This window comes from Zophobas morio, unplaced genomic scaffold (genome assembly GCF_036711695.1).
Source record: "Zophobas morio isolate AGI-343-1 ecotype UQ-CSIRO unplaced genomic scaffold, CSIRO_AGI_Zmor_V1 ptg000012l, whole genome shotgun sequence".
Classification (NCBI taxonomy): Eukaryota; Metazoa; Arthropoda; class Insecta; order Coleoptera; family Tenebrionidae; genus Zophobas; species Zophobas morio.
Window position 1 is genome coordinate 896,623 of NW_026972117.1, and position 19,597 is coordinate 916,219.

The 19,597-nt window shown below is 43.1% G+C and overlaps 1 protein-coding gene across 2 annotated transcripts; it reads left to right on the forward strand.

Annotated features, from left to right (window-relative positions):
• Nucleotides 1-21: 21 nt before the first annotated feature.
• Nucleotides 22-19,541, forward strand: LOC135127522 (protein furry). Of its 2 annotated transcripts, none has more exons than XM_064053960.1 (29): nucleotides 22-166; nucleotides 222-474; nucleotides 523-934; nucleotides 984-1,193; nucleotides 1,245-1,590; nucleotides 1,644-1,878; nucleotides 1,981-2,629; nucleotides 2,682-3,482; nucleotides 3,535-3,711; nucleotides 3,761-4,251; nucleotides 4,305-4,886; nucleotides 5,299-5,424; nucleotides 5,479-5,708; nucleotides 5,768-5,902; nucleotides 5,951-6,170; nucleotides 6,219-6,364; nucleotides 6,410-6,579; nucleotides 6,635-6,921; nucleotides 6,969-7,520; nucleotides 10,945-11,756; nucleotides 11,821-12,001; nucleotides 16,774-17,243; nucleotides 17,296-17,550; nucleotides 17,615-17,925; nucleotides 18,077-18,266; nucleotides 18,314-18,586; nucleotides 18,636-18,821; nucleotides 18,872-19,151; nucleotides 19,199-19,541. In XM_064053960.1, exons 2-29 carry the CDS (start codon nucleotides 261-263, stop codon nucleotides 19,339-19,341), a joined length of 9,084 nt encoding a protein of 3,027 aa, XP_063910030.1. In that variant the 5' UTR covers nucleotides 22-166; nucleotides 222-260; the 3' UTR covers nucleotides 19,342-19,541. The 2 variants fall into 2 exon arrangements, with proteins under 2 accessions (XP_063910030.1, XP_063910031.1); XM_064053961.1 differs by having other exon boundaries at nucleotides 6,410-6,561.
• The last annotated feature ends 56 nt before the right edge of the window (nucleotides 19,542-19,597 follow it).

Genomic DNA, 19,597 nt, shown 5'->3' on the forward strand with positions numbered 1-19,597 from the left:
GACATCTGACAGCAAATTGACAACTATGACAATTGTGGAGTGAAAAGTGTATTAAAAATTGGTGACTTATCGCCTTTAGAAATTGTTTATTGTACATTGAACAATGTAAATCAGTGATGAGTAATCCAAAATAAATAAAAAGTGAACAAACTTCAAAATCCAACCAGTAAGCTAACCAAGAACCATGTCTTAATGGTTGATTAAACACAGTCCCGTTGTAGTGTTCTCTATGAGGTTTAAGTAACCCCAGAGGCCCCATCATGTCTGACAACCAAGCAGACCAATACAGCGGCCAAGATGCAGACAACTCCCTCAACGACTCAGACGTCGAATGCTCTCAGAGCGTGTGCTCCGACACCCACAGCGACAACACAACCGTCTCCGAAATGACCGACAAGAGCACCATCTCTCTATCGACGATCCACGCCACCCTATCGAACGATGAGACGGAACAGCCCCAGAGCCCTTCAACATGTATGTCAAATTTCAGTCGCAACCTGTGAGCTGAACGTTCATTTTCAGGCACCGATAAAAAGAACTCGTCGTCATCGACGGCCGCCTCGTCGGCCCCAACCCGCGGCTTGCTGCTCCCGTGGGGCGTGCACAAAGAGTACTTCCCGCAGACCATATCCGGAAGCAGCGTGGAAATCGACATCAGACCCGGCGAATACGTCATGAGAAGTTTGTTCTCCGATTTTACCATTCTCGCCGAGAAGAAAATCGAAGCTGTAATGCAAGAACCGCAGGAGAAGCCGCTGTCGAAGACGTTGCAGCGAGGCGAAGACATGCAGTTCGACCAGCTTTTGAGCGCTTTCGGGTGCGTGGGGGAGCATTGTTTGCCTTCGCTTCTGCGGGCTTTGTTTTCGTGGTACGAGAGGCAGATGGCGGAGGTGGCGCATCAGGAGCAGAAAAAGTCTGACATTAAGCAGAAAAGGTAGCTAATTTTGGTGGTTTTAGTTGTGTTGTGATTGATTTTTTTTTAGTATTATTTATATGGTGGCTGGGAACTCCACTGAAACTGTGGAAAGGTCGGAAGTGGATATCCAAAAAGAGAGACGCGACTTGGCTGTGGAGTTTATTTTTTGTTTGGTGCTGATTGAGGTTTTGAAGCAGCTTTCGTTCCATCCAGGACACGAAGATCTGGTGCAGCATATTGAAAATCTTGCATTTAAACATTTCAAGTACCGCGAAGGGTATTTTTAATTTCTTTTTCGAGTCATGGGTTACCGTTTTGGTTTTTGTAGGATTCAAAATAACCCGAACGGTAGCAACATCCACATGATCTCTGATCTTTATGCTGAGGTTATTGGTGCTTTGGCGCAGTCGCGATTTATGTCGGTGCGCACAAGGTTTATGTCTGAGCTGAAGGAGTTGAGGGGGCGCGAAGCCAGTCCCCATACCACCCAAAGCGTCATTAGTTTACTAATGGGAATGAAATTCTTTAGAGTCAAAATGGTCCCTATCGAGGAATTCGAGGCGTCGTTTCAGTTCATGCAGGAGTGTGCTCAGTATTTTTTGGAAGTTAAAGATAAGGATATAAAGCATGCTTTGGCGGGGTTGTTTGTGGAAATTCTTGTTCCTGTAGCCGCGGTGAGTTGGATTTTTTGTTTGTTAAGTTTTTTATTAAACTATAACACACACAGGCTGTAAAGAACGAAGTGAACGTCCCTTGTCTCAAGAACTTCGTCGAAATGCTCTACTCTCAGACGCTGGACGCAAGCACGAAATCCAAACATCGACTCGCTCTCTTTCCCCTCGTCACCTGCCTACTCTGCGTCAGCCAGAAACAATTTTTTCTTCAAAATTGGCACTATTTTCTCGCTATGTGCCTCTCACATTTGAAGAATCGCGACCCGAAGATGTGCAGAGTGGCCCTTGGTAAGCTTATAAGAAACGAAAATTCAGGCGACTTCCCTTTTCCTTACATTTAAAGTAATGTATTTTAAAGAATATTCTAGAAAAAGTTTGAACTCGTTTCAGAATCCCTCTACCGCCTCCTCTGGGTCTACATGATCCGCATCAAATGCGAGAGCAACTCGGCCACCCAATCCCGCCTCCAAAGCATCGTCAACTCCCTCTTCCCCAAAGGTTCCAAAGCCGTGGTCCCCAGAGACACTCCTCTCAACATCTTCGTCAAGATCATCCAATTCATCGCACAAGAACGCCTCGATTTCGCGATGCGAGAGATCGTCTTCGACTTGCTATCAGTGGGGAGACCCATCAAGATCATTCTGACACCGGAACGTATGAGCATCGGCCTGAGGGCGTTCTTAGTGGTGGCCGACAGCCTGCAGCAGAAGGAAGGAGAGCCGCCGATGCCACGATCCGTGGGGGTCCTCCCCAGCGGCAACACTCTCCGCGTGAGGAAAACCTTCCTCAACAAGATGCTGACGGAGGACACCGCCAGGAGCATAGGAATCAGCGCGTACTTCCCCCACGTCAGGAGGGTGTTCGTGGACATCCTCAGAGCGCTGGACACGCAGTACGGGCGGCCGTTGATGATGACGAACACCCAGAACGTGAACAAAGAACCAGACGAGATGATCACCGGGGAGAGGAAGCCGAGGATCGATCTGTTTCGGACTTGTGTGGCGGCGGTGCCCAGATTGATTCCAGACGGGATGACCGGGTAAGTTTTTTCGTTTAAATTTCAACAAGAAATAATTCCGTTTAATCGGTAGCTCGGAGCTGGTGGACCTCCTCAGCCGCTTGACCGTCCACATGGACGAGGAGCTCCGCGGCTTGGCCTACCAGAGCCTCCAGACCCTCGTCATCGACTTCCCCGACTGGCGCCAGGACGTCTTGTGGGGTCTGACCCACTTCCTGGCCAAGGACGTCGTCGACACCTTCCCCAGCTTGATCGACAACGGGCTAAAGATGATCCTCACCCTCTTGTGCGCTTGGAAGGGCGCCCTCACTAACCCCAACGTCAACGCCAACTCCAGCATCCGCTTGAGCAAAGACGACAACAAGCGCACCGACAACGGCAAGTCCGAGCCGATGTCGTCGGTGCTCCACCTGGTGGAAGCCCTCGCCGTGGTCATGCTGTGCAACTACCGCGTCACCACGAAGCGCGTCTCCGTCTTGATCCTCAAGGAAGTGAAGAGTTTGCTGAAGGCGTCGAACTGCTCGTCCAACCAGCCGGTGATCGACGTCATCGATCGGGTGTGCCCGAAAGTGGCGGAGAAGTGCCTGCCGCTGCTTCCGCCGGCGGAGAAGACGGCCGTTCTCACGTCGAGCTGCATCGATCTGCAGTGGCTCGTGGACAGGACGGCGTCGTCGTGGAACGCCGGCTTGGCGGAAGACGGTTCCATCAAGAGCGGCTCCGCCTATAGTTTCAACGTGGTGGACCCGTGGAGCACGTGTCTGTTCGGGTTCTTAGAGAAGGACAGACTTCTGTCGCAGTGCCCCAACGTGACGGCGCATTCGTGGCCGATCGTCTTCACGAGGTTGAACGCCCTGTACTCTGTGGTGGATCCGACGTGAGTTTTAGGGAAGTTTTCTCCAAATAACGTTTGACCAATTTTTCTGTAGGCCTTTGAACGACAACAGAGCGTCATTGCTGAGAAGTTCGGCCACGCTGAAGAAGCCGCCCAACGAGAGGGACGCTTACATGCACCTGTGGAAGAATTACATCACGTTCGCCTTCAGAGTGGTGCCGCACATGTCCAACCCCATCGTGAGGTGTGCCAGCCCCGATCTCAGCTTAAGGTGAGACGACAACTAGGTCGTTCGAACGAAAACAAAGCATTTTCTTTAGTTCGTCTCCGGATAGCTTGAACACCGAACGCTCGGATCTCAAGTCTGGCACCACCAGCGTGTCCCCCACCAGCCTGTACAAGCTCGTGGTGCCCTTGCTGCGGTGCGAAGTGGCCGACGTGCGGGACGCCGCCGTCTACGCCGTCGGCAACATCAACAGCGACGCCTGTAAGGACCTCATGGAGGAGCTGGTGATCTACTTGCGCGAAGCCATCGACAAGAAGCAAGAGAACGTGCGTAGACGCCGGCGTCGCGACGCCCTCAGGCTTCACCTGATGCGCACCCTGGAGTACATCGCCGAAAACGGCACATTCAATATCAGTTCGTGCATCCTGGATAAAGACACGCAGTCGTTGCACCCCACGATCGTGGAGTTCATCGAAGGGGTGAGGTCCTACCTGGAGAACGAACCCGACAAGACGTCCAGTAGCGTCAAAGATCTGACCTTGCACTTCGGCTACTTCCTCAAGAAGTTGATCAAGACGTTCAGTCGTGAGTATTAATTAATTCAAGTGAGTTGGACGGTTGCTTCACGTTGATTTTAGTTGAAGCCTGCCGGAGTCTGCTTAAGCGCGACCTCCGCAGAAACCTCTTCATGATGTTCTCCTTCTGGGCCGGCAAGTACGGGTTGACACCCTCGAACGTCCATGAGACCGACAGCGCTAGCAAGAAGAACGCCGAACTCCAGTACGTGTCGTTGCAAGCCATGAGTGCGATCATGTGCTGCGGGCCGTACTTCGATACCACCGATTTGGGTGAAGACAGCATGATCTATCATTGGTTGAGCACTTTGTTGGATAGCAGCGAAGAAAAAGTCTACAATCTGGCACAAGAGACGGTCATTTTATTCTTGGAGTCCAATCCGGACATCGGTCCGCTTCTGGACTGGGTGGTCGATAAGTGTTACACTGGGACGTATGCGGTAGCCGACGGATGTTTTCTAGCCCTGGCGACGATCTTCAGCGCCAGGGAGTACCCTTGTGACCACTACACGGCTATAATTAACGTGACCTTGATGAACACGGGGTGTCCCAGACCTGCGGTGCGAGACACGGCGTTGCAGCTGCTCCAGTTGTTGGACAAGAGGTTCTTCGGAAGTGTAGGCCCTCTGGCGGAGAGTGATCTAGGTGAGTTTGTGGAATCCGCGGTCTCCTTTTTAAAAAGATAAACTATTGAGAAAAAAAGATGCAGTTACTAAAGGTGTAAGGTTGGTTGCATACAATATTTTCTTATTTATGCGGTTAAAAAAGGAAATTGTTAAAATGAAATTAATAACAATAATTACTTCTTGTCTGCTGTCTTTCTAATTTTATATTAAGGAAGCCCTGGTAGAACCCCGTGTCGACTAATCGATTTGTTTTAATCCCTTACTACATTTTCCACCCTCTTTCGGCTACCTTCGAAAATTACATGAAGAGATTTTTGTAGATTTTGACCACCAGAAATTATTTTCGGCTTAATTTTTCCAAAAGTTCGTACCGTTTTTCCAAAATCAATGTTGTTTTAGGATTTTATGAATTTTTTTTTTTAATTTTACAGCCGAAGGCGACAAGGGGCGGAGCACCCTCGACACCCTCCTCGCCACGACGTACAGAAGATCGCAAGTGCATTTATCCGGACAGTTGGCCCTCCTCCACCCCGAATTAACCATGCCCATGTTCTCAGGTTTCATCCTCTCTCATAATAAATAACCACCCTTTTTTACCGAGATAGTTTCAGAAATCACATACAGATTCCAGTCGGCCCGCCCCGAAGTGCGCCAGCTCCTCCTCCAATACCTGTTGCCGTGGTTACACAACATGGAGCTCGTCGATCCCAACGTGCCGCCCCCCAACCCACACACTTACCAGTTTTACGCCACGGAAACTGGGCGGAGTCGGAAGGAGGGGTGGGGCTCGGCGGAGGCCACCGAGATGGTTTTAAACAACATCTTTTACATAACGGCGAAAGTAAGACCATTTAGTTGTAACTGATTAAACAAAAAAAAATAAATGACATTTTGTTCTAGTTCGGCGATAACCACCCGAAAGAAATTGAAGAGGTTTGGGCCACTTTGTGTACCTCGTGGCCCAACAACATGAAAGTGATCATACGCTACTTGATTATTATATCGGGGATGGCGCCGTGTGAGCTTTTGCCATACGTAAGTAGCGTGACGTCACTCGCTAAGTGTTCAGTTTTTTATTTTTAGACCAAACGTGTTGTTTTGTACTTGGCGAGGGTTCAGCCGGTGCGTCTGCTAGACGAAATGATGCTCGAGCTGCAAACCGTCGAGACCCTCAACTGTTTAATCGAACGAACCGAAACTCCGCCCTTTTACCGCCTCACGGTGATGCGGAAAACGTCGAGTCACTCCGACGGGACGAACGGTGCGGGCGGCCAATCAGATTCCAACGCTCGACAAGACTTAAGTAACTTGCTCGATATTTTGCGACTTTAACTATTGTTTTGTTACGCAGATATCGAAAAGGGTACTATCCATACGAAAAGACACAGCGGAGAAGATCCGTCCAAACTTATCACGAAGACGAACTCGGGGACGGTTTTGTCCGACTTTAACACGAGGATGAGGAATTCGGACGACGGGTGCTCGTCATCGGATGACGTAAGTAGTTGACTCGTAGTGACTTAAGTAATGGAAGGTTTGAAGGTTCAGAATTGCGAGGATATGTTTTTTCGTGAAAAGTACGACATTCCGGTGCCGCAGCCCCACCCGTTGCCCATGCCCGAGTACGGGGGGTACTTCGCTCCGTTGACTGAGTACCTGCCCGAGACGTCGCAACCGATTTCGGGGTTTCACAGGTACTTCTTTATTTGTGTGTTGGTATCCAAAATGGCGGGTTGTGTTCAAGTTACTAAGAGATTTTCATTGCAGGTGTAACGTCGGAGTTATGCTACTGTGCGACGTCGTAGTCGATGGGATCGAATTGGATTGGACGGTTCATGTCCCCTTGATGCTACATATTTTGTTTCTGGGCCTGGACCACACGAGACCATTGGTGTACCAACATTGCAAGCAGCTCCTACTTAATCTTTTGATCGTTCTGGCCCAGCACAACGACCACCTAACGGTGGCCCACATCCTCCTCAACAGTAAAACAACCCAGCTGGAACTGGGTCTCACCACTCCCAGCCTCCCAATATTAAAACACAACTTCACAGGTGAGTCAGTTAGTTGGTGATTTTCACGATTGAATTATCGCTTCTAGAACCCGACTCCGTCTTCGACATCTACCTCCAGAACAGCGCCCCCACTGCGGTAACCGACCCAACTAAACCCAAACCGGGTGTCGCAACCTTACCCGAAGGTGACGTAACCGAAACCAAAGATGTCGCAGCGCCACCGCCTGTGATCATCACACCGGAAGATTCCCCGGCGATTTCCATCACCAATAAGCTGGACATAACCATAGCTTTGGTGATTAAGTCGTTGATTGATTTTCTGAGTAACCAGAGCAGCCCCCTTTGGAACTACGAGGACATCACGGCCAAAGTCTGGACGATCAAGAGCGTCGAACAGATCGATATTTTGTTGCAACACATCCTGAAGATCTTCCAGTTTTCGCTGCCCAATGCACACATTAACGAGAGGTGGGCCCAGACGGCGTTGCAACTAGGGCTGAGTTGCTCGTCGAGGCACTACGCGGGAAGGTCCCTCCAGATCTATAGGGCGTTACGAGTGCCTATTTCTTCGAGGATGCTGTCGGATATTCTGAGTCGGTTGGTCGAGACGGTCGCGGAACAAGGAGAGGATATGCAAGGTGCGTTTATGTTGATTTATGTTATTACTAGCTGACCCCGTGAACTTCGTTTCACCTACAATTTAATTTTGAATCTGCAAAATCGAATGCTTTGAAATCTTGCAGATGTTTTAAACATATGATAAGCATAATAAATTTTTATTCAAAATATATTTACTTATCCCCTCCAAAAAATTTATGACGTCAGCCCAAAATTTTGCCAAATGAATCCTATCTAAAATCTCCAAAATAGGATGAGACTATACTTGTGATTTATCATTCCATTCATATTTTTTAGTTTTGCTTATAGGGGGTGTCTCAAAAAAATTAAACACAGTCAATTTATTTTATTGATTGAATCAAGAATTGCAAAACTGAATTTTGAAATATTGCAGACATTTTGAAGTTACTGTTTGACATGGTAGGTTTTCAATCAAAATATATCTGTTTATCACCCCAAAAACTTGAAGACGTCATCTCAAGATTTTGCCGAATAAATCCTATCTAAAATGTGGAAAACATCATCAGTATATTTTCGTAATTTATCATTGCATTCATATGATTTAGATTTGCTTTTACAGTGACTCAAAAAAATATATGGATCAGTGAATTTATTTTAGTGAATAACTCAAGAGTTGCAAAAATGAATACTTTGAGATCTTGCAGAGGTTTTAAAGTTATTATAAGCATGGTAAATTGTTAAGAATATTTATTTATTCCCCCCAAAAAATTGATGGAATGGTTCACTCGATTTTCGCAGATAATTTTGGGAATACAATACAGTTATTTTTAGTATTACACTGCACCAATCCAAGATGGTATACGTGTTGATAGTAAATGTAGTAAATGTTGATTAGGTCATCACAAAATTGTGTGAAGAACAGACTCAACTCGAAAATGCTGAATAGGTTTCATTATACTTTTGGTGCGAGGGAAGTTCTGTCGAAAAAACGTTCGATCAATTTTTTGACAATGGTTGATATAAATAAAACTCAGTAGATGCTCATACTCGAAATACGAAGTCTCTACTCGAATATCAAATCAAAATATTTCTAGTTTTTCTAGATGATACTAATACTTCAGTAAGTAACAGTTGATGCTCAAGTAGCATCTCGATACAACAAAAAAGGACAACAGTGACAGTGTTCAACCATCAAGGCAAAAATCGAGTCACCAAAATATAAGTTAGCATGGGGTAGACACCTTGAGATGGGAATCTCTATGGCCAGTGTTAGAAAAAACGCACTGCACAATTTATGCATAAATAAAATGAAAAGTTTTCGATATTCCTGATCCTAATGTGTTTTTCAAACTGAATGCACCTTTTTACGACGTTCCACGTTCATGAAAGTCACCATGTTTAGTTAAAATTCACTCTTACAACGTTCCTACTGGTTTTCTAAGCTGCTTTACAGACAGCTCAGTTATTTGCCACGCCGATGCTCATTTCTAGATTAAATGCTCACAAAACGCGTAGATGTTCAGTTTATGTCCGGGGAGATACAATGTTTCCAAGTAGGTACTCAGTACATAGAGTAGATGCTCAGGTATATAAGAGTAATAATGAAGTAGGTACTTTGTACTTCGAATATGAGTATCTACTCAGTTTTATTCATACCACCCAATTTCTCGCTTCAATGTTTGATTATGTTGATTATGAGCACAACGGTGATCAACTTCCATATCCGAATTACCTATGAAATAAATCATTGCGGTTTGCACCTGAGGTAGTTCGTCGCACATTTGATTGACTTCGTGGACCTATGTGAGCTTGTCGTCTTCTCGGCATTTTAATGAACTTCATAAAACGACACAGAATTATTTTCACAGTCAATCAAATCTGTAAATTTTGTCTTGAGAATTTTAAAATATTGAAAACTTCAAATTAAATCCTCGAATATCGGTAAAGTTTGAGGTTTTGTCGAAACCAACAAAGTGAATATAGGTAAAAAGAATGGCAGATCAAAATGAATAAGAAACTTTCGCGATGTGTAATTAAATTCACTTTAACCAAGACTTTTCTTAAAATAAACGACGTTTTTTTTACGAAGAAACAAAGAACGATTTGAAATGCAATATACTTTTCACAATCGCACGGAAGAATTAGTTTTGTATGACACGTCAGTTAGACGACAGGTCCGTCAGAAACGCCAACTATTGAAATTAATTCGAAGTGGCGATTTCCATACAAAATTTTTAGAATTTTTTTATTTTTTAACTGTTCTTTTAAGTTATCCTTATTTTTTTTATTTATAAACCATCCCCGTAATATAAAAAAAAATTCAAATCGGTCAAGCCGTTTTTGAGTCTTAGCGAGACTAACAGGAACAGCAATTCATTTTTATTTTATAGACGATTAAAAAATGGGGGTTGGTGGTAGAAAGGTGAAAATTTAGGGTTATGTGTATTTTTTGATGCCAAATCTTAAAAAAATAAAAATAAAAAATTTTGTCCAAAAAATAGACAAACATTTTTTAGGGTGGGTCACCCTTATCACTTAGGGGTTTAAAAAATAGTTTACAACTTATTGTCAGACCTACCGAATATACATAAAAAATTTCATACAAATTGGTCAACCCATTTCGGAGAAGTTCGGTTACAAACACTGTGACGCGAAAATTTTATACATAATGCATTATTATTTTAGAACAAATTTCATTACCATAAAAAAGGTTATACTGACTCGACCTTAAAAGATAGACATATGCTGTCGCGGACTTTTCTTTAGAACTTTTAGAGGGGAACAATTTCGTCATACTTGATTTTTACGTAACTTTAACCGTTTAAGCAGCGTAAGCAACGGAAGCTGTCAAAGGAGAAAGAGAGAAAAAGATGTTCCCGTTTTTCCGAATTTTTCATTGCTACTTCGCTCCTAATGATCGTAGCGTGATGTTATATAGCGTATATGTAGATATGATACATGGACTATCCAACACAAAAAGATTTTTTGAATTTGAACCAGTAGTTTCTGAGATATGCGTGTTCAAATAAACAAAAGCTTCAGCTTTATTATATAAGTATAGATAAAACGATTTTTCAGTTTCTCAATTCTTCAATTTTTTAATTTTTCGGTTTTTTGATTTTTCAGTTTTTCGATTTTGCAATTTCTCATATTTTTGATTTTTCAGTTTTTCTATGTTTAAATTTTTGAAGTTTTTAAATTTTTTTATTTTAGGATTTTTTGATGTTTCCATTTCCGTATTTTTCAATTTTTTAATATTACCATTTTTATAATGTTTCGTTTTCATAAAAATCATAAAATTTTTCAAAGAAGCGGGATTTATTTTACGGGCCAGAGAAATTCGCCGCCTACCAATTTTTTTAATATTTCAATTTTTCAAATTTTCGATTTCTCGACATCTCTTAATACGATTTGATGGGGTACATTTCAGGGGCAAGGGAAGTTCCATCTAAAAAACATTCCACTAATTTTTTTATTACTTAGGTTACGTGACTGAGCTCCTCCTCACCCTCGAGTCGGCCGTCGAGTCCCTCGAGTCCGACTTCCGCCCGCTCGACTTCATGAAGGACTTCTTCAAGTCTACCCCCAACCTCAACAACAAGGACCTCATCACCCACAAGCAAATCCCCGAGGGCAACGTGGCTCACTCCGCCGCCACCGCCCTCTTCAACCACTCCCTCCAGGCGGGCCACGCGCGCAGCACCAGCTATTCCGTCTCGTACGGCCTGCGCAAGAACGTCTCCTCCCCGGCCAGCGACACCAAGGAGCGCGCCCGCAACCCCGAGATGGAGCACCGGCCCGGCGTCAACAAGTTCTCGTCGAACCTGTCCAGGTCTCGGTCCGCCCAGAGCCTCAAACTCCTCGGCGACTCGGCCACCCAGGACGACAAGCTCACCATCCTCGCGCAGCTGTTCTGGCTGGCGGTGTCGTTGCTGGAGTCCGACTACGAGCACGAGTTCCTGCTGGCGGTGCGGCTGCTGGCTAGAGTGATGCACCGGCTGCCCCTGGACCGGCCCGATGCGCGCGATAAGGTCGAGAAGCTGCAGTCGCAGCTGCGCTGGACGGCGTTCCCGGGGGTGCACGCGCTCCTGCTGAAGGGGTGCACGCACCCGAACATTTACGAGCCGGTGGCGGCGCTGCTGTCGCAGTTCACGCCGCTGCTCAACCTGGTGGTGGTGGACCCGTCGCAGACGGTGGCCTTCCCGATGAACGTGATCGCGCTGCTGCCGTACATGCTGCTGAACTACGAGGACGCCAACGAGATGTGCATAAGGACGGCGGAGAATATCGCTCAGGTAGGGAAGGAGTGGGCGGAGTCGAGGGTGTCCTCTTCAAGGGTTGATTGGTTGGTTGGTTTAGGTGAGCATCGAGAAGAGCAAAAAGCTCGAAAATTTGGGCACGGTCATGAATCTGTACAGCCGGCGGACCTTCAGCAAGGAGAGCTTCCAGTGGACCAAGTGCGTGGTGAAGTACCTGTATGACACCTACGCCCATTTGAGCTTCAATATGTTGACATTCCTCATTGAAGTCCTCGAAAAAGGTAATTCTAGAAAACGTTCAAAAACGGTGCAAATAGTCTTCTCAATATTATATATATATATTTTTTTTTCCCAGATTTTTGGAAAAAAAAATCAAAATTGTGTAACATTTTTCAGTTTAACTTTGAAACTGCACAACCGAATGCTCTGAAATTTTGCAAATGTTTTAAGGCTATCGTAATCGTGGTAAATCCCTTCCCAAAAATTGATGACGTCATCTGAAAATTTTGCCACAATTGTCCATTTTAAACGCATTTTATACTTATCATTTAATTACAAGCCTTTCAAAAATTGTTGCGTTGAATTTTTCCGTGTTCCATTGATTAAATACATATAGATAGACCCATGCTATTGTTTGGAGCGAACAGGCCAACGGCCGGCGAACAAGAGATGGCGCACCAACAGGCGGCCGTCAAACGCCGGCGAAAAGCTTGGACACCAATCGCGCGCGTAGATAACCCAAATCGCAGCAACAATACATTTAATAAAGCTACCACTCGACAGAGGGCGACGAAAACAATGTGTAAAAATCTCATAGTAAACATTTATATAATTTGCAACGTTGCCGGATGAGCCTAGCACAACTTTGCCGTTATTTCTAGTCGATTAGATTTTATTTCGTTTAAAAGTTTCTGGTGAATAAATGGAATTATTATAATGAATAAACAATACAAACAAATTATTACTTGTTATTTTAAATACTTGTTAGTGTTGATGAAAACATAAATGGTAATTAAAGTTATTCTAAATACGGTCCGGTCCGGTAGCTCAAATTTTACAGTACGAGTGATATGTTTCAAGACGAGTAGGTAGCCGAGTCTTTAATTTCGAAACGAGTACTGCGAAAAGAGTTACCGGACGTATGTTGTTATGTATTTTATTTCATACTGTCAACATACTTTTTTATTCGATAAAATTATTATTATTTTGAGAAAAAATCCAAATCGAGTCACTTTTTCTGACATCGTTAGCAACCGCTCTTTGGTAAATGTTTTAATTTGTTTATTCGTGCAAATCAGCATCATATGTTTAAACACATAGTACTTATAACACTTTACAGGACTTATTGTTTTGTATAATCTGACTCGATGGACGAATGTTTTGTGCAATCCGTCTCGAAGGACCAATGTTTGTGCAACTCGGCTCGTCCTACCAGTATTTTTTGTAATCTGGTTGATACGACAATGTGATACCGAATTGTACTTTGATATTGCTCCAAGGACCTTTGTTTTCTTGCGTGCGAGATAATAGACAGCGTTCGGTTTCGATGTTTAATACAGGACGGTTACAGAAGTACTAAATTTACATTTGTATTTACAATAACAGGTAAAGCAAAAGAGACCCAAAAGGGTCAGTGGCCGCTTCCGGAAATGGAAGACTTGTCCTTTTTGGCCACGGAGGTAGAAGAGTGTCTCTTCTACCACCGTGTTTTTGGCTCAATTTTATCGGACTTGTCCGTTTTTTTGATTTTACCGGAATAGTTCGATCCAGTAAAACGTCAAACTTGACATAGTATAAAGTAAAATAAATAAATTTTATGATGTAAATACAATTAAGTGTATCGATAATTCGCTACTGAAAATTTATTGAAATATAATTTGTGTTAAAAAAAGATTTTTGTGGTTTTATGGTTTATTAAATGTAATTAAAATAAATAATATCAAGAACTTGTATTATATATCAAAAACATTCATTGTAAATAAGAAAATTATGTAAATAAACCATAAAACCATACAAAATTTTCCTGCGACCTCTATTCAAAATCCCAGTTTACCAATAGGAATTAAGGCACAAAGATGTTTCACTGAATTTATTACCGATTTTTCAAGAAAAGTATGCTTATAAGCCTATAAGCGTCTAATGGGTTAAAACAACAAATAATAATCACAATTTATTTGTTTTGTGTGTTCATTACAATAATCCCATTTATTTACCAGAAACTTCTAAATGAAATAATATCTGGTTGACGAGAAATATCCGCAAATTTGTGTTAGGCTCATCTGGCAACGTTTTCGGTAGGTAGGTATCAATGGAATAATGCGATTAGGTATACTGACCGTTTTAAGGAGTGCTCGTCCAATAGTGCGTAAACTAAAAGATTTGGTAATTTTCTTGGAAGAGTTTGTTTCTTCAATGAAAATTTATGGTTTTTAATTCTTCCGCCGCTTGAAAGTCTCGCCATGTGAAAATAGATTATTTGATAACCTGTTTCGTAATAATTGTAAATACGAACAAAAGCATATTTGCATATTCTAAACAACTGGCCATATCGATTCCAAACTTGTACAGATATGTTTTTTATTGTTTCTGTTTTCAATGAAATAAATTTTATTTGCAAAATACTTAATGTCTAACGACATATCACGCATACATACTACCCCATTTACTATATTTTCAATCTGTGCATTTTTCGCTTCATTCGTAGGAGCCAAGTAAGAAGTATCAGTGAGACCGGCGGACTTTCAATAGCTCGTAAATGAAAAGATTTAGTAAAGTTTCCTAGAACAGTCTGTCTCTTCATAAAAAAATTTAGACATTTTTACTATGAAATATAGGTACAATACGGTATATTCCACTGTTTGTTTTCTTTGAGATACGACTAGTTCTTGTGCCGAAGTGAAACACCAAAAAGTCTAAAGTCCGGAAATCAGAGTGAATTTTAAAACACATAAAACGACTTCTTTATTTATTTAAATATTGTCCTGTAACGTCCTGTGACGTGGATGGAGTTTCTTAATGTACAAAAGTATGTTAGATAATAACCGAAAAATTTTCTTGATTAAAACTAAAGGAAACACAATTATTACTTGGAATAAAAATAAAGAATATCAAGAACTTGTGCTATGTATTAAAAATATTTAATTTCAAATAAGTAAATTATGTTAATAAACCATAAAACCACAAAAATCTTTTTTTAACACAAATTATATTTCAATAAATTTTCAGTAGCGAATTATCGATATACTCAATTGTATTTACATCATAATAGTTATTTATTATACAAGCGGTTAAAGTGAATGTTTAATGAGCGGCCAGTTTAAGGCGAGAGCGGCGTATGCCGCGAGCGCCTTAAGACCACGAGTTACACATTCATTTTAACCGCGAGTGTAATACAAACTTTTATTCAATTTTGACAACCCCAAGTCCCAAATTGTGAAAAAATTGGTGATTCAAAGTTCACATTCGAGAAACGTCAGAATTGACAGCGACCAAATAAAAGTTTTATATGCGTAGAATTTAGGTTACAATATCAGGTGTGTGTGTGTAGTATGTGACTCTGGCGACGGTGTTTGTTTATTTTAAACAAACTAAAATTATCGAAAAATTGCAAAATCATGCAAGATTCCAACGGCAAAACTTGCTCCCAAAAAAGAGCAAATCAGAAAGTGTATCAAAAGTTCCTTAGATGGAAAGAGCAGCAAGGCATTGGAGAAATTACAGAAATGGTAACCATGGTTTTAAAACAGCAAAATAAAAATTTTATTTCGCTAGCGGTTTAAAAATTTTATGGTGCTGCCGGATAAACCAAAGCTTTAGTGGCCTACTGACGGCAAAATAAACGTTTGTTTACATGTCAAAATTGAATAAAATTTATTTATTTTACTTTATACTATGTCAAGTTTGACGTTTTACTGGATCGAACGATTCCGGTAAAATCAAAAAAACGGACAAGTCCGATAAAATTGAGCCAAAAAGGACAAGCGTTCCATTTCCGGAAGCGGCCACTGACCCTTTTGGGTCTCTTTTGCTTTACCTGTTATTGTAAATACAAATGTAAATTTAGTACTTCTGTAACCGTCCTGTATTAAACATTGAAACCGAACGCTGTCTATTATCTCGCACGCAAGAAAACAAAGGTCCTTGGAGCAATATCAAAGTACAATTCGGTATCACATTGACGTATCAACCAGATTACAAAAAATACTGGTAGGACGAGCCGAGTTGCACAAACATTGGTCCTTCGAGACGGATTGCACAAAACATTCGTCCATCGAGTCGGATTATACAAAACAATAAGTCCTGTAAAGTGTTATAAGTACTATGTGTTTAAACATATGATGCTGATTTGCACGAATAAACAAATTAAAACATTTACCAAAGAGCGGTTGCTAACGATGTCAGAAAAAGTGACTCGATTTGGATTTTTTCTCAAAATAATAATAATTTTATCGAATAAAAAAGTATGTTGACAGTATGAAATAAAATACATAACAACATACGTCCGGTAACTCTTTTCGCAGTACTCGTTTCGAAATTAAAGACTCGGCTACCTACTCGTCTTGAAACATATCACTCGTACTGTAAAATTTGAGCTACCGGACCGGACCGTATTTAGAATAACTTTAATTACCATTTATGTTTTCATCAACACTAACAAGTATTTAAAATAACAAGTAATAATTTGTTTGTATTGTTTATTCATTATAATAATTCCATTTATTCACCAGAAACTTTTAAACGAAATAAAATCTAATCGACTAGAAATAACGGCAAAGTTGTGCTAGGCTCATCTGGCAACGTTGCAAATTATATAAATGCTTACTATGAGATTTTTACACATTGTTTTCGTCGCCCTCTGTCGAGTGGTAGCTTTATTAAATGTATTGTTGCTGCGATTTGGGTTATCTACACGCGCGATTGGTGTCCAAGCTTTTCGCCGGCGTTTGACGGCCGACTGTTGGTGCGCCATCTCTTGTTCGCCGGCCGTTGGCCTGTTTGCTCCAAACAATAGCATGGGTCTATCTATATGTATTTAATCAATGCGTGTTCCTAGGCCCCGCCAACCTTCAGCTGCCCGTCCTGAACATCATCCACTGCATCCTCCACTACGTGGACCTGGGCTCGGCCGCCGCCCATCCCATCAACACCGACCTGCTCCGCATCGTGGTCAAGTACATCGAAGGCGTCCACTGGAAAGAAGCCCTAAAAATCCTCAAGCTGGTGGTGACGCGTTCCAGCTCGCTAGTGGCCCCGCCCATCTCCTCCGTACACTCGAATTGGGAGAGCTCGCTCAACCCCCTGCCACACCCCTCCTTCAACGAGGACAGCCTCTTCAACAAGAAGGAGTTGCCCGGGCGGACCATGGAGTTCACGTTCGACGTGTCGCAAACGCCGGTGATCGGCCGCCGCTTCTTCAACAAGGTGGAGGAGACGCAACCGCTGGTCACGCCCAGGAGGTCGTGCTCGTTGAGTCCGGCCGACGTCACGCCCCAGACGGGGTGGAAGCGCCCGTGGATGTCACAGGTAGGCGTTCAACTTTGATAACAAACAAAATAACGAGGTGGTTTGTGTTCAGGGTCGCGTGAGGGAGTGTTTAGTCAACTTGTTAACAACCTGTGGACAACGAGTCGGTCTGCCTAAGAGTCCCTCGGTCATATTCAGCCAAACTTCGGACATAATCGAGAGGCAGTCGAGCATGGCGTCGAGCACCGAGGAGATGTCGTGCGGGAACAACGACATGAGCGGCGGGTCGAGGCGCGACGACGCCGCCACCGAGTTCGGAGTCTTCAAAGACTTCGATTTCCTCGAATACGAGAGCGAGAGCATCGAGGTCTGTTTTTTGTTTGTTTGTTTGTTTGTTTGTTTGTTTGTTATTTATTGATTGGAATGAGTAGGGTGAAAGCACGGACAACTTCAACTGGGGCGTAAGACGCAGACCCCTGAGTCAAGGTGAAGAAGAACAGCCCAGCTTTAAGCAACTGGAGGACAGTCTGAGCGAGAAGACACCCATGTTGACTGTTAGAAAGAGACTCATGACTGAAGAATCGTCGGATGACGAGGTCGGCTCTGAGTCGCCTCTGGACGAGATCGTCATAGCTCCGGAGTTTGACAACAGTACGGGTGAAGGGGGGGTGGGGTTTCCGCCATCTTCGCTTGTTTTGAGGGAACAGTCGCAGATTATATCGAGTGCGAGGTCGGACACCAGGTGAGTGCCGTTTTCGAAACGAGGGGCTAAGTCCCACAAATTCCCGTTTAATCAACCTGTCGTCTAGCATTCCACCTTAACTGGAATAAATACTTCCAAAATTCTGATTATCCCCTCGTTTTGTAATGATGACGATGCTAATGCGAAACAGTGGCTCGAGTGCTGGAGACCTCGGCGAAGTGACCCCCTGCAACGCCTCTCCGAACTTCTCCGGGATTTTAACCATCCGGCCGAGTAAGAGCGACGTCCTGGAGAACTGGACGTCCTTCATCCAGACGAACATGATCCAGATATCCACCAACACGCTCCAGTTCTTCCACCAGTTGCAGAATCTCGTCAAGGTACGACGAATGAACACCTGGTGCAACCATTAAGCGTTTTATTCCAGGACGTGTGCACTTCCACTATAGAAATAACCAAAGATTCGTGTTCGCACATGATGCAGTCGGCTGCTGGCGGCTTACCGACGATCAAATTGATCGGGTCCAGGTTGAATTCCATGATCGATATCATCTCGTACAGGATTCTACCGCCGAACTTGATTTGGTTCAACGCTTCGGCTTTGAACAACACGAAGTTCATAGAGACGATGAAGTACGGGATGTTGGAGGTGCAAGAGCACTTGGAGACTTTTTGCGACAAGAAGGATCAAGCGGCAGTGGTACGATTATCCGTTTCTTTGTTATTTTGTCTATAAGTATGATTCGTAGTACTGCAACGCTGTCAAAACCACGCTAAAAGTGGAATATTTGAGCGGCCAGCACCCCACAGAAGTGCATCATTATCTCCTAGACCTAGGAAAGTCTCTCTATAAACTCTATTTTCAACTATTACTCTTGATAGAAGCTGGAAATAAAATCGTCGCTGCTCTACACAACACCTTGAGAACTGCAGAGGTACGTAATACGTTATTTTGTGATTCACAAATATCGTAATCATTTTGTAGTTCAAAGACATCACCGCAGATGTTAACTTGATAAAAGACGCTCTGTTGAGGAGCTCAGAAGATAACGAAGCCGACGGCGGCGTTTCGCCTCCTTCCACCTCCAATTCCGACACAAATCTCTTCAAACTGATCGAAAGCGAAAAATTTTCAGCCGCTTTGGCGTTCTTCAAGTCAAACAAAGACGAATTAATCAAGGAAGTCAATGATCTATCGGATCTAAATAACGACGTCTACATTATTCTGAGTCTGTATTGTAAGAAGGTTATCCAGGATAAGCCAGGTTTGTCTTTGTTGCGTGAAAACGCAGTGTTGACAAAGTTGTTTCAGAGTGCTTTGTCATGACCAACCAGGAGGGAGATTTAGCCGACATTTTTGGAAGACTGTTTCAGGTTTCGGCCGCCGTTGCCGATCTAGAGAGCGTTATTAAAAATACGCAACCGTTGGAGAAGGCAACGGATAGTAAAATTTAAAGATTGTTTAGACTAAGTATGACGAAATTTATGAGATTTGTACTGTGATTGTAACATGAGCCAAGGTATGAACAATGTAATCAAATTTAATGTAGGTGTAGCTCGTAGAGTAAATTAAGACTGATGTTTAATTTGCTTGGTGGTAATTGCTGTATTAGACGAATGAATATGTGTACGAAATACATGGAGTAGAAAATTAATGTTTTAAATTTGCCGCCGAAATTGCGTCGTTTTGATTGGTCGTCACGGGTGCAAA